Raw genomic sequence first — 15,154 nt, forward strand, 5'->3', positions numbered from 1 at the left:
CAAGAGCACTGCAGCCGCCTGCAGGAGCTTCCCACTTGCCGCCAACAGTGCCACCGCCGCTGCGGGAGCTCCCCAGACCCCCGCCTCCAGGGCACGCAGCAGTCACAGGTAGTACTTGAGCAGAGGTACCCGCACTTAACTCTGTTTTGCTTAGCGCTGTTCTGCTATAACACTTGTTTTAAATTGATACCTGATTTCACTTAGTGCTCAGTGACTTTCATTATAACACTTCCAGTCACCATCTTGGGTTGCCAAATACTTCCGGTTTCACTTAACACTTGGTTTTTCAGGAACCAATTAAGAGCACTAAGCAGGTTTGCCTGTATATAGTTAACCTCCCATTTTCATTTCCTGTGGGAAGATCTTGGCTTTATGCCCACTTTATGGAAATGGGAAGCACTGCCCTAGCTTGCTCCTGTAGCTGTACCACTGAGGTCAAGTGAAACTCAGGGGCATCCAAACCCCAAGCCTCCAGGCTTGGGCCTGCACATAGGATGCCTGCCAAAGGCTTTGGAAGCATCTGAAGCCTCAGGCGGGGGCGGAGAATGGTTGCCGGTAGTAGGGCCACATGTGGTTCTGAATGACTCATGGATTTGGCTGATTTGAGTTGGAACATGAAAATTTTTCCTTAAAAATAAATAAATTAATAAAATGTGGGCTGCCCACTGTGGGCTTGGGGCTCCTGGTCCTGCTGCCCTCCCTCCAGGGCCTCCGTAGCCCAGTGGGTGGGACCCAGCACGGGAGGATTCATAGATGTTAGGGTCGGAAGGGACCTCAATAGATCATCGAGTCCAACCCCCTGCATAAGCAGGAAAGAGTGCTGGGTCTAGATGACCCCAGCTAGATACTCATCTAACCTCCTCTTGAAGACCCCCAGGGTAGGGGAGAGCACCACCTCCCTTGGGAGCCCGTTCCAGACCTTGGCCACTCGAACTGTGAAGAAGTTCTTCCTAATGTCCAATCTAAATCTGCTCTCTGCTAGCTTGTGGCCATTGTTTCTTGTAACCCCTGGGGGCGCCTTGGTGAATAAATACTCACCAATTCCCTTCTGTGCCCCCCGTGATGAACTTAAAGGCAGCCACAAGGTCGCCTCTCAACCTTCTCTTGCGGAGGCTGAAGAGGTCCAGTTTCTCTAGTCTCTCCTCGTAGGGCTTGGTCTGCAGGCCCTTGACCATACAAGTTGCCCTTCTCTGGACCCTCTCCAGGTTATCCGCATCCTCCTTGAAGTGTGGCGCCCAGAATTGCACGCAGTACTCCAACTGCGGTCTGACCAACGCCCTATAGAGGGGAAGTATCACCTCCCTGGACCTATTCGTCATGCATCTGCTGATGCACGATAAAGTGCCATTGGCTTTTCTGATGGCTTCGTCACACTGCCGGCTCATGTTCATCTTGGAGTCCACTAGGACTCCAAGATCCCTTTCCACCTCTGTGCCACCCAGCAGGTCATTCCCTAGGCTGTAGGTGTGCTGGACATTTTTCCTCCCTAGGTGCAGCACTTTGCATTTCTCCTTGTTGAACTGCAATGGATGGAGCAGGGCAGGGAGGCTCAGCATCTCACTTCTGCACTGTGAAAAGGTGGTCACCGTAGCACAGAGAGACACTTATAAAGGATGGGGATTTTCAGACACAGCCAGTGCTCAGTCAGCCCCTGGAGGACAGGAGTTTAACCTTTTTAGAATTTTGTGGGAAAGCAGAACTCAGCTCTCAAGTCTGCCCAATCTGTTCTTGCACAGCTCCAGGGATGGAGATCCCACAACATCTCTGGAGCCTGTCCCAGTGCTTGACCCACCTTCCTACGCTGAAAATTCCTCCTAATCTCCCATCTGAATTTGCTCTGCTGTAGTTTAAGATCATGGCTTCCAGCCTGTCCTCTGCAGCCACACAAATAGTTCATCTCCATCTTCTCCATAATCACCACAATCCATAGCAGATTACCTGGAAAGAAAGCCAGTTTCCACAGTTTTGAAGATCAAACTTCTCCCATTTTGAAGTGGCCACCTACCCTTACAACCACCAAAAGAAAACAACTGGAATAAACTCTACACGCTGTATAAATATAGTAACTGGGTATAAGGTGTGTGTGTGGGGGGGGGGGGTGTAAATAATACAAGTATACACAATCCCAGGCCACATTTCTTTCTGTGTTTCTCTTTCTTTAATCACTTACATTTATGACCTGGCAGACAAATCAGTATGATTGTTGTAATTAAAATGATGATATGACACAACATTACTGGTTAGTACCATCTTTCCAAAAACTTTTTAATTTTTATAAAACTTGTGGTTCTTTATCACTTTTACAAGATTCTAGGTAATTTCTTGTGAAAAGGATTTACTTAAATATGACAGCCTTATTCTTTACATTGTGGCTGTTAGATCTGTTTTGAAGTTACAATTACGAAAAATCCTCATCCATTATTAAAATAGATAAAGGCAACATGTAAATGAAAACATTTCATCTCACAGCAGTGTCCTCCAGGTCTGAAGAGGGAAAAAAAAAAAAAGAGTGTTGTATTAGAGGGTCAGTAAAAAAGATCCGACAGCACTGGAGAAGGGGTAGATTACAATACACATAAAATGGCTTCATGCATCTTTCACAGCAAAAGCAATAGCAGCTCATCTGGAAAAAAGACTGCTTATAATAAAAGTCCAGCACCCTCTTGAGTAAATTTTACACATACAAGCACATACATAAGGGAAGACAATCATCAAGATGTTAATACTGAACTATACAACATATTTAATTCTTTAACAGTAAATTTGCCTGAGAGAGAACATTCTACATGGATTACAAAACAGACAGCAGGAGATTGCACAAACAAAAAACAATGGATAAAGTGTAGGCCTTCATACACACAAGGGTAAAAGTAACGTGACACAAAGTTGTCAAATATTAATAGCTCAGGCAAATTAGAATGAATTTTTTTAGTTACATTAGGTACAGAAGACAAACCAGATTATGCAGTCACATGGTTGCATTTTAATCTAGTATATCATTACTATGCTATATATGTATATATTCCTGGTTAAAGTGAATCAGGACTTGTGGTAGGGGTGATAGCTTTTATTAGACCAACTGGATTTTCACAAACAAAAGAAAACAAACAACTTTAATTGCAAGCTTTCTGGCACAAACACCCTTCTTCAGGCATAGCAGAAAAGACTGTAAAAAGTTCTGGATAGAAACAAAGTTCATATTTGGTTAAAATATGTATTTTATAATAAATACAGGCTATGCAACACATCCAGCTTAATGTTAATCCAAGAACCTAACTCAGATTTAAGGCATTTCCATTAACATGCTGGTCACTTTGTTGCCCACAATTAACATCAAACACATATGTTCCCCATTAGGTTTAAAAAAAGTCACACTATAGGCCCAAATTCAGCAAAACATTTAAGCCATCAGCAGCATTCCCCCATGGTCAAGGTTGATTGTTTTCCATGGGTGCCTTATCTGTGGGTCCAAAAATGGCTGACAAGGCCAATTTGGGATCAGTAGCCTTTGTTATAGCACATGTTTCCCTGAAGGGTGGATGACTGGATTTTTGATTTGGTCTAAAAACACTGTTTCTGCTGCTCCTGCTTTTCCCTCTCCCATTGTCATAAGGTTTCAAAGCACAGAGATTCTTGCATCAGACTCTTCTTCCATTTAGGGCATTCTTGAGTGATAGTCTCCCACAAGCTGAAGCTGATGTTGCATTTTTTCAAGTTGACCCTAAGGACATCCTTGAAGTGCTTTCTCTGCCCTCCTGTTGAGCAAGCACCTTGACTGAGCTGGGAGAACAAAACTTGCTCTGAGAACTTGGGAGTCAGACATCTGAATGATGTGGCCAACCCAATGAAGTTGATGTATGATGATCATCACCTTGATGCTCATGGTGTTAGCTTGCAAGAGGATGCTAGTGTTGGTGCATCCGTCTTCCCACTGGATTTGAAAGATCTTCTGCAGGCAGTGTTGATAGTAGTTTTCCAGTGACTTGAGGTTTCTCCTGTACAGTGTCCACATCTCTGCTCCATGAAGTAAGGTGGGAATCACCACTGCTTGGTATCAAGCAGTTAAGCCATATACCTACATTTTTTGCTAAACCACAGCCTCAATAAGACAAGGCAAGTTCCTGCATCTGCTGCAGCTCCCCAGTACTTCACTTGAGGGAGCCATCTGCAAGGCTAGGTTGATAAGAGCAATTGCATTAATGCACAAGTATGTTTTGGTGGTGGTTTCTTTTTTCCAGTACAAGAGGACAGATTGAGTTTAAATTAGAACAGTTTGAAGAAGAAGGATCCTAAAATGTCATGGTATTGATATTTCCTTGTCCATGTGATTGCCTGTTGAAGTTGAATAGATTTTGGGGAAGTAGGGAAGGGTAATAGGGGATTTTCCTGCATTTCAAATCCCCTCTGAATTTGTTCCAGGAACAGTCCAAAAGCAGCAGGAGCCCTGGACCTGCCAGGACAGGTGTGAACTGTAGAACATACATAAGAAGCAGGACTCATTTGGCTCTGCTATAAACTGGATTCCCATTAAATCTGCTGGCATTAGTATCAGAATGTGATATTTGACTCCCTGAGACTACTCCCAATTACATTTTAAAATTTTTATTTCTTCATCCTCTCATGGTAAGCACATTATTTGAAACTTCAGCCATTTGTGTTGAATCTTGTCTAAAAATATTTCATCCCCAATCTCAAAAAATTCATGAGGTAAAGCGTGTTTACAATAATTATACAGCAAAAATAAACATTTTGTACTGAAGCCTTTCCAAATTATTTGAAGCAATGAATATTTAAAAAGTCAAATTATAATAAAGACTTTGTAACCTTAGATATACTGCTGATTAAAAAGAATATCTGTACATTTAAAACAACTTGCTTTTGGTCACTATTAATAGGCACTTACATGCTTCATTGTGAAGTGTGGTTCAAGTTGTATGGGAAGAATCATACTAGTGCTTAAAGCTGGTTGACATTGAACTTATGCCTAACTGTAGCCATTCACATAAAGAAAAGTTATAATTGGAGGCTTACTAGACTGACATTGGTTTATCTTATTTAGTTGCCCTTTATGTGGCAGTTTAGCTAGCAGTGTCATTTCACAGTTTATTGTCCCTTTCTAAAGCATTCACCAAATGGATAATTGAACTCAGACATGATCACAGCTCAAGAGGAGTGTGCCTAACTCATTATTTAAAAGTAGACACTGAGCTGAAAAGATACTGACCCAAGGAGAACATGTGAAAAAAAGAATTCTTTTAAAATAATTGACTGAAGATTAAAAGTTATTAGGGCCTTTCCAGATTCACACAGATTCACAGAATTTTAGGGCTCAAAGGGACCTTGTGAAGTCATCAGGTCCAGCCCCATGCTCTGGGCAGAAAAGAGTGCTGGGGTCAAATAACCCCATCAAGGTGTATGTCCAGTCTCCTTTAGAAGATCTCTAGGGTAGGTGCCCGCACCACTCCCACTGGGAGTCTATTCCAGAGTCTGGTCACATGAACCACGAAGTAAAATTCAGATTCTTTGATTTTTGATCAAGATGCTTTAAAACAACCAAAAAAAACCAACCAACCTATATATAGTTTTAATTTAAAATATGTTAAAGCTCAAAGATATCATGGAATAGGAATTATAACTTCTAATTATATACTATTTAAGACAATACACTAAAGACATTTTCATTATCATCTCTTGTGAACCAGAGGAAGCAGGCCTACAAATATACAACTCTGCAGTATGTTGCGGTGGCCATGCAGTGGAACCACTGTTTATTGCACTCCCTCACTTGGAGGTTTTCTTTCCACCTACTACCATTTTGACATTGTTTTTTCAAAGTAGAGTTGGACATGGTCACCAGAGGTTGTTCTCAGGTTTCAGTCCAAGTACAGCTACAGTTTATCTCCCCTTGCTCCAATGTAGCTTCATGACCGCACGGTCATTCTGAGTCAATGGTGAAGAAGCTCGTGTGTCAATATTTAACATATGCCTTGCTTCCCCAGAAGAATACAGCTGACTGTTTCCTTCTTATGTCTCCTAACAAATGCTTTGAAGTTGAAAAATCCATTTGCAAGTAGCTTTTCTTCATCAAGTCTTTGATATCCATGGTCTGATCAGCTGATTAGCCATTTCACGCTCTTGGCTGCAGGAACACAGCCAGGGGTTGATGGGCTTTGACTCCGCATAAAGGATCTGGAATTCCAGGTCAAAGTGTTCAACTGCTGGGCCTGATAGAATTATGATGTTGCTGCTGTTTAGTTTCCCATCAGTCCATGTGAAACTATTTTTTTTTTAAAAGAAAATGCATAAAGATAAACTGAATAATGGACCTACACAAAGAGTAACAGATTATCAATAATGTGTTCTTTTAATACATAAAACAAGATTGTTGCTATACCACAGATTGCTAGCAACATAATTTTTTTAATACAAACATCACATGTGATAAAAAATACTCTTCTTGAGCAGTCTAAGGAAATTATTTTTCCTATTACTATTGGGGGAAGGGGAGAAAGAATATGAAATGAAGTAAAGTACTTGCCTGTAGGAACCTGTTGTCACCCTTATGCCATCAACCAACATGAACTTTTCATGGACCTTCCCAACAATTTTGGCTCCTGACCTCGTATAATACGTGTTTCCGTTTATGTTTCGGACCCTCATCAGCTGGTTTAAAAAAAAAAAAAAAAAAAAATACATCTATGTTTAGTTTGAAAAGTTGCAATTACATTTTTCCACCTAAAAGATATGAACACTATAAGAGTACCAAGCCAACCAAAGGTGGTCTCAAGACTTAATTAATAAGGGTTGTTGCTGACTATAAAGGTCACCCTTCTTGGGAGGCAAGAAGGGTGTCCTCTACAAATTCTTGCTGGATCAAGAAATTAAACAGTAATGGTCAGAGCCTAGAAGGGATGTAGACAGCTACAGCTAGTCTCAGGAAGAATTTGGGTATCTACATCTAAACTTGTAATCTTGAATTCCCACTCGGCTGTTACCTAACTGCTTAAGCTCCATGGGTGCCTCAGTACTCTATACTGAAGCTCCTTAAATCCACAGTTCTGCTTTTACCTGTCCTAGAATACTTCAGTCTTGAGAAGCTTGGCACCTAGCTGCTATCTTGCCTCAAGCATCAGGCCCAAAGGATCCTCTCCAGTAACCTGTATTCATTAATAAAGTAACCATGCCTTTATCAATGCCTATTGTATTGGACTCCGTAAAAAAAAAAAAAAAAAAAAGTGAAGTGGCATCTGCCATATTCTTTTAGAGAGAAAGAAAAAGTGACCGTGATCGTCTTTTATTCAGAGCACTCTGAATACTCACCCAGACAGACATCAGGAGTGCTTAATTTTATTCCCTCCTCTGCCTGAGGGGTTCAAACTGACATCTCCCAGAAGACTGCCCTAGCCACTAGCCTACAGGCTCTTCTAGGTTGGGACACTCTCCACCCATCCTGTCAAATTCTTTCTTCCAAAGTAGAACGGATTCATGATTCACTGAGAGTGAAGGATCCTTGGTTCCAGGTCTACATTAAGGACTGTATATATATCTTAACATCAATTACATTAATATTTATTTGGAGTAGGGACTAGTATCTAGGACTACCCATGTCTTAACCGATTTCCTAGGCAATCATGCGTTCTCCTACAGACCTAACAAATCTGAATTTATTTCTTGTCAAATGAAGCAACATCAACAGGACGAGTAAAGAGTGCTTACTCGCATTCAAATAGCCAATGTTCTGGTGGCTACAGTACTGTCCCAGGAGGTATGGATTTAAATCCATCAGGCAGAGGAAACAGGGACAACTGCTCTAACCACTGACATTGAATAAAGTGGGGTATCACCTTCTCCTTTGACAATGTTTTAAAAGAAATGCTATTCTATTGCTACTTTCTTCTTTTGAAAGGAAAAGGAAAAGGTGCAACCGTGCAAGTACCTAAGTTTAGGGCTGGCACTCCGGTCTTCATTTTCCAAGTGTAGCAAGGCAACTCTTGGCAGTGCTAAGTAAGTTATTAATTGCATGCATCTGGAGCTAATACACAACCCTGTCCTCAGCACTGCCCAATGAGATAATTAATATTAAGCCTGAGAAGCAGGAAGCCACCCAACAATCCCATTCTGGGGTGTTTAATTACCCCCGTGCATTGTATAAGGAGCTAGGGCACCTAAAAATACATACACCAGGCTGTTAAAATTTAGGTACTACAATAGTAGATGCAACATTTTGTTGCCAGTGCTTAAGTCACTTTTTAAATTCAGGCCTGATTTAAACTAGGATTTAGTCTCTCTGTAAATATCTTAACATTAAAGCTAGCAGTGCTTTCATCTTTAAAAGACTAAGTACTAAACACAACTCAAACCTCCCTTGTGTACTTATAGTGGAGTGGCAGAGGCATAATGAATAATTAATTGACACAATCTTATGAATTCTAAGTAGCTGACATTCATGCAAAAATAAACTCTCTTTCAGACTTCCTAGAACGAAGAGGAGAAATTCTGTTATCTGGACTAAAAATCTGGAGGCCTTTATCTCCAAGTTAAGGTGCCCAGTTCTAACAAAAATTAGTTTGCTTTATGGGATAGCTGGTATGCCAAGTTGCAAGCAGAGAAAGAATGCTCTGAACTTTTTTTTTAGCAAGTCCATAATAAGCATTAAGCTAAAGCATTTATCTTCATACAATTAAAAATGAAGATTGTTTGTACACCAATTTTCTACCTGTATAGAGAGTTCAGCTTCTGTGCTATTAATCCTTTGCTTTCCAGGATCAGGAGCTACACAAATGCCATGTATGTAGCTGTGGCTGTAGCTGAAAAGGTTCCTTTTTTCAAACTTTTAGATGCCATAGTTGCAATGGGACCAATAACCATTTGTCTGCTTTCTTGATAATCACAGTGCCTACCTTTTGCTCTTCAATATTAACTCCCAAATTGCTGCACATTTTCAGAAAGTGGGGAAAAGAAGCCTGATCCAGAAGTATGTACACTTTAACATGCCTCTTGCTACAGGCTTCTTGAAGGTCTTTAAAGATATCCATGTCTGTGAAGGAATCCATCACCAGGGCAATAACCTGCAGTAATGTTCAGAAGAAAACATAAGTCAAGAACCCTTTTTTTTAACCCAGCAGCACGAGTGAGCTTTGGAAGTGGTGGGGAAGAACAGCAAAAAAGCAAGTTACATTGCAAATTAAACATCTCCCTAGTTTGTTTCCTCTTCTCAATACCTTGTTCCAAAAACACTTGTTTTTTGTTTGTTTTGGACAGATACAGATGATCTGTTGTGAGATTCTTGTGACGCACACGTATCAGAACTGTTTAATCCTTTAAATCGACATACAAGAAATTAAAGATCAAAAAGCAAAATACCCTCCATGTGTGTAGCTGAATCAAAGCAGCATTTGTAAACTTTAGAATGAGAAAGGGCTTTTATTGCTCTTCATCACAGGTAAGAGAGAGCACCATGGTACTGAAGTGCAGAAGGATTAGGAGAACAAACTCACATGAAGGACCATTGTATATGCACTGCACCTGCACATTAGGTGGTCAGTCACACCATTTTATAAACACAGACGTTACTTTAATCAATACTTGCATTATATCACTGCACCCATAATAAAATGGAAAAATGGAAAATAGAAAAAGAAATATATTGACCTGTGGTTCCCACAGTGGGAGCCTGTTTTACAGAGTATTCATCCTGTCTTGACATTTATCTATTGATTATACAAAGAAAATATATCTAAGATTCATGCTAGCCTGGTTTGCTCTTGTACAAAAACAGGTCATACAGAAGTTGTGAAAAAGAAGTACAGCTTTCCAGTTCATAGAGTGCAAGACCTACTTTGAAGAGCTGAAATGCACTGGGAAAGCAATTGTTAGCTGTTCAGGCTTTTCTACCACTGCATACTGAATCATCATTTATTAAGCAACAAAATATCATTTGCTTAGTAGCAAATGGCATGACTCATGGTCTTAATTCAGGTGTGCAGACTTCCTTCCCATCTTTTCTCATGAATGATTTCACCCTCAAGGCTGGGTCACACAGGTTTTTAAGTCTTTTAATGTCGATGACCCACAGGGTGATTCAATCAGGACAGAGAATGACTATAACTGCTCTTCAAAAAGACAGGCAAGTCAATTAGTAAGAAGTTACTTTGGAGACAAGAGTGGCAGTTGTCTGGGTATCAGGCTTCCCTAACTAAACTGGTGGCCCCTAAAAATTCAATCCCCCAATACACTGGATATTGGGAGTGGAGCCTACAAATACTTTGGCCAGGTGATTATTAACTTCAAGTGTCACACACTGATGTGTCCTGAGTTAGGGGTTCCAAAAAAACAGCAGCAACCCACTGGGAGCTAAACATCTCCAAGAGAGGCCTTGTTAGGATCAGAAGTTCTTCCCTCAAAAATCCTCCCTGAAAAGAAGAGATCAGTGGCATCAGCAATGATCCATCATCATTTTACATATTCAAGAACAAAGGATGTCAATATACCCAGGAATATCTTCATCCGTGGAGATCTGTTTTACTTTGCCTTGCATTTCAGTGGATGAGATGTAAAGCTGAAGGCTTTCATCATGTTACCTGTACAGAGCTCTTGACATTTTGAGCCAATGAGGAAATCATATGGCAGAAGCTACAAATGAGCTGACTGATCTTGATGAATATCCACAAACCTGTCATCCACATTTATTCTTCATATACAAAACATTACTAAAAAGCCCCATTCTCTCTAGTATGAGAGAGTAAAACTAATTTACCACGTCTTAATGGGGGAGGGCAGGGGGGGAAGGGGAAAGAAGAGGCACAAACACAGCTGTGAAGAATGGCTTCCAGTTCACTCACGCAGTAGCACAGGGCAGTTACAGAAAACATCTGGTCAAGAACTGTGCAGATTCCCTTTCTTAAAGGAGTGAATTTCCAACAGCAGCAAGGTCCCAGCTAGCTCGTCTGAACCAGTGGTAGCAGCTTTGAAGGACGATGGCCAAAGGAAAACATTTACAACTCCTATACTTAGGGGCACCTGTGGTGGGTGCTGACCAGCCACAAAAAAAGGAGCCCTGCTTCCAGGAGCTTCACGTGCAGCCCCGCTCCTACGGCTTGGCCCACAGATGTGCAGCTCGGGATGTAGGGACAGGCACACGAGTTAGCGAGTTGAAGACGATGCAAGGGATCCAAGCCCGCCGGCAGCGGGGGTGCACCGAGCTGCGGGACCACGTCGGAGGGGCGTCCCAAGGGGGGCAGCCCGGGGAGGAGGGGCCGGGCGGGGCTCACCTCCCTGGCGGAGCGGATCTCCCTGCGCACCGCCTCCTTGCAGCCGTACAGCTCGGCGCCGTAGCCGGGCTGGAAGTGCGCCTCGACGCGCTGCAGCCCGCGGAAGGCGCCGCTGACGAAGCCCGGCCAGCCCAGCTCCAGCGCCGGCGGCTCCGCGTCCGAGCGCTCGGGGAAGTAGGTGAGCGAGGAGCAGTCCAGCGACCGCTCGCCCGGCCCCGGCCCCGGCTCCTCCGGCTCCTGGCGGGGCGGCACGGCGGCCTCCAGCAGCGCCTGCAGCTCGGGCTCCGACAGGAACTCGGCCACCCGCTCCCGCCGCAGGAAGGCGCGGAAGGCGTCGCGCCCGCCGGCCACCAGCTCCTCCAGCGCCAGCCGCTGCGCCTCGCTGTACAGCCCGGCCGCCTCGTCCGCGCACTGCGAGCCGGTCGCCATGGGGCCGAGGCGTCGCCGCCCGCTGCAGCCGCGCTTTTATCCGCCGCCCGGCGCGAGCGCCCGCCCCGGCCCCGGCCCCGCGCCCGTGCCGCCTCCGCACGGGCCGAGCCCGCGGCTGGTGCGGGGCAGCAGAACTGCTCCCGGCCCTGGCCTGGGACTGCAGCAGGTGCTCGGGCCGCAGGGAGCTTTGGTCTCCCTTTTTTGTTTTTTTGTTGGGTTTTTTTGTTTAGTTTTAAACTACCTGTTTCGAGGCAGTGCGACAGGTCTGCCCCCGCAATGGCACCTGCCCACTGGGCTGGTTTTTCCCCATTTCTCATTCTCCGACCGAAGACAAACACCCGGCCCGTGCGGCAGAGGTAAGGAAAAACAAGGCATTGAGCCAGTCAGAGCCTTGTCCCACTGGAAGCATTGGCAACACACAGGGGGTGCATGCAGGTGCACATACACCCCCTGCAAAAAGGCACCGCCAACACTGCTGGCAGCACCTGCACCAGCCCCTCACCAGCCCCCGCCCCTTGCTGCCAATGCTGTCTGTGGACGGTCCACAATTGCCACCGGCCACGGCCACCACTGCTGGTGGCATTTGCGGGTGGTCACCAACTACCGGTTGGCACTCACCACCTGCCCCCGCTGCCGCCAGCAACTCTGCAGCTGCCTGCGGGAGCTCACTGGTTGTCACTGCCACGCTCCTGCCGCTGACTGAGCTCGTGGTGTCCCCCCAGCCTCCAGGCTCACCCTGTTCATGACTGGAAGTGAAGGGCATGAAGGGAAGAAATATTTGAAGACAGCTGGGGAGAACCAAGCCACACGTTTGCTTACTGTTCTCGCCAGGAAGTAAGCTGGAAAAGTAGATCAGGCTAACAGACATGTTACTATTTGTTTATGTGGCCTTAAACAGTGCAGGATAATAGTAGGTAGAGTTATGCACTCAGGAGTAGCCCGTAGCCAAGAGCCTGAAATGCTGTCATTGGGATAGTAAAGTCCTGTCATGGCTTTGAACCAGCTTGCATCTTCATCCAGTTGAATTGTGGACACTTTCCTATACATTGGCATGTAGAATTGTGTCCAGCAAGGTAGCTGCAGTGTGCCACCTGTTGGTCACTTACTCACTTTACAGACAAACATTTAAATTCAGCCCTCTTGGCTTTGCAGGGAACTAGTGGACCTCCTGCATCTAAAAAGGCCTTCAAAGGCTGGAGGATGGGATCCACATCCAAGGAGGAATATTCTGCACAGGTCCGGACCTGCAGGGAGCAAACCAGGAAAGCCAAGGCTGCAACTGAACTCCAACTAGCTACAAGTATCAAGGACAATAAAATGTCCTTTTTTTAGGTTTGTGGGAAGCCGGAGGAAAAGCAAGGGCAATGTTGGACCCCTGCTAAACCAGATGGCACAACTGACAACCGACGCCCAGGAAAAAGCCAACTTGCTAAATGGGTACTTTGCATCAGTTTTTCACTAGTCCCCTGCCCATCACAGGACTGGAAGGCCCGGGTGAGGGAGATTCCTTACCCTCCGTCAGTGCTGACCTTGTGAAGGAACACCTTGAGAGGCTGGATACCTTCAAGTCAGCCGACCCTGACAGTTTACACCCCAGGGTACTCAAGAAGCTGGTAGGCATCATAGCTCAGCCCCTGGCACAGATCTTTGAGAACTCCTGGCACTCTGGTGAAGTGCCCGAAGATTGGAAGAAGGCCAATGTGGTGCCTATCTTCAAGAAGGGGAGAAAAGTGGATCTGGCAAACTTCAGGCGCATCAGCCTGACCTCTATCTCGGGGAAGGTCTTAGAAAAGATTATCAAAGAGGCATTCTTAACAGACTGGCTGACGGCAACATCCTGAGGGATAGCCAGCATGGGTTTGTCGTGGGTAGGTCTTGCTTGACCAATCTTATCTCCTTTTACACCCAGGTGACCTATCACCTGGACAAGGGAGAAGCGATTCATGTAATATATCTTGACTTTAAAAAGCCTTTGATCTGGTATCCCACGATCACCTCTTGGCAAAACTGGCCAACTGTGGCCTCGGCTTCCCCACGATCCGCTGGCTGAGGAATTGGCTCTGTGGTCTGACCCAGAGGGTGGTGGTTGATGGAAGTCAATCACTGTGGTGTGCAGTGACCAGTGGGGTCTCTCAAAACTCTGTCCTTGGGCCAACACTATTCAACATCTTCATTAACGATGTGGACATTGGTATCAGAAGCGGACTGGCCAAGTTCGCTGACAACACCAAACTCTGGGGTAAAGCGTCCACACCTGAGGACAGAAGGGCAATCCAGGCTGACCTTGACAGGCTCAGGAAGTGGGCGGATGAGAACGTGATGGCGTTTAACACCAAAAACACAAGGTTCTCCACCTTGGGAAGAAAAACCCACAGCACGCTTATAGGCTCGGCCGTGCTATACTGGCTAGCACTACGGGCGAAAGGGAGGGGGGGGTGGGGGGGGTGTCATGATTAACCACAGGATGAACATGAGCCTTCAATGTGATGCTTCAGCCAGTAAAGCAAGCAAAATGCTGGCTTGTATCTATAGATGCTTCTCAAGCAAATCCCAGGATGTCATTCTCCTATTGTACTCGGCCTTGCTGAAGCTGCAGCTGGAGTACTGCATCCAGTTTTGGACTCCACAATTCAAAAAGGATGTGGAGAAGCTTGAGAGAGGCCAGAGGAGAGCCACACTCATGATTAGAGGTCAGGAAAACACCTTATAAAGAGAGACTGAGCAGTATGGGACTTTTCAGCCTGGAAAAGTGCAGGCTCGGGGGCGATCTGGTGGCCACCTATGTTTATCGGGGTGCTCACCAGTATCTGGGGGAACATCTGTTCACAAGAGCACCCCAGGGGATGACAAAGTTGAACGGTCATGAACTCCTTCAGGACCGTTTCAGGCTGGATACAAAGAAGAACTTCTTTACAGTCTGAGCCCCCAAGATCTGGAATAAGCTGCTTGAACCACCTCTGGTAGCAGTCACTTTGAACACCTTCAAGAGAAATTTGGATATTTCTCATTGGGATCCTATGACGCCTGCTGACTTCCTGCCCCTGGGGTGGGGGCTGGACTCAGTGATCTTCCGAGGTCCCTTCCAGCCCTAATGTCTATGAAATCTATGAAATTTCCAAAACTTGGTTTTAATACAAAAAACCCAGAAGTGCGATTTGCCACAAATAGTTATCTGCTTCCTAAGAAAGGAATCTGGCCAAAACTAAAACACTGCACAGATACAGGTAGGGGATTCTTCTTCAAACTCCCTCCCCGTGATCATAAGAGCAGTACTTGTAATCTCACTTCACTCCTTCACAAATCTCAAACACAGCAGCAGCAGGTGAATTTCAAGGATTTTTACTGCGTCAAACCCTCTAACTAGTTTTTATAGGTTTATAAATGTTATTTTCTTGTCAACTGTCTCTCTGCTTCTTGTGTTAGACACACAGGCTAATAGTAGAAACCAGTCACTC

The 15,154-nt window shown here is 44.8% G+C and overlaps 1 protein-coding gene across 1 annotated transcript; it reads right to left on the reverse strand.

The window, feature by feature from the left end:
* Nucleotides 1–2,244: 2,244 nt before the first annotated feature.
* LOC109282487 (protein FAM83D-B) lies at nucleotides 2,245–11,735 on the reverse strand. Its single transcript, XM_019484617.2, has 4 exons — nucleotides 11,271–11,735; nucleotides 8,901–9,068; nucleotides 6,539–6,663; nucleotides 2,245–6,277 (listed from the first exon to the last, which is right to left on the reverse strand). Exons 1-4 carry the CDS (start codon nucleotides 11,697–11,699, stop codon nucleotides 6,085–6,087), a joined length of 915 nt encoding a protein of 304 aa, XP_019340162.2. The 5' UTR covers nucleotides 11,700–11,735; the 3' UTR covers nucleotides 2,245–6,084.
* Nucleotides 11,736–15,154: the final 3,419 nt, after the last annotated feature.

The sequence above is a fragment of the Alligator mississippiensis genome, chromosome 9 (assembly GCF_030867095.1).
Source record: "Alligator mississippiensis isolate rAllMis1 chromosome 9, rAllMis1, whole genome shotgun sequence".
NCBI classification, from domain to species: domain Eukaryota; kingdom Metazoa; phylum Chordata; order Crocodylia; family Alligatoridae; genus Alligator; species Alligator mississippiensis.

Coding starts and splice junctions, on each gene's coding strand:
- LOC109282487 (XM_019484617.2), bottom strand. CDS start 11,699: ATGGCGACCGGCTCGCAGTGCGCGGACGAGGCGGCCGGGCTGTACAGC. Junction 9,069..11,270: donor AGATCCGCTCCGCCAGGGAG/GTGAGCCCCGCC, acceptor ACATTACTGCAG/GTTATTGCCCTGGTGATGGA. Junction 6,278..6,538: donor GTGACAACAGGTTCCTACAG/GCAAGTACTTTA, acceptor AAAAAAAAATAG/TTTCACATGGACTGATGGGA.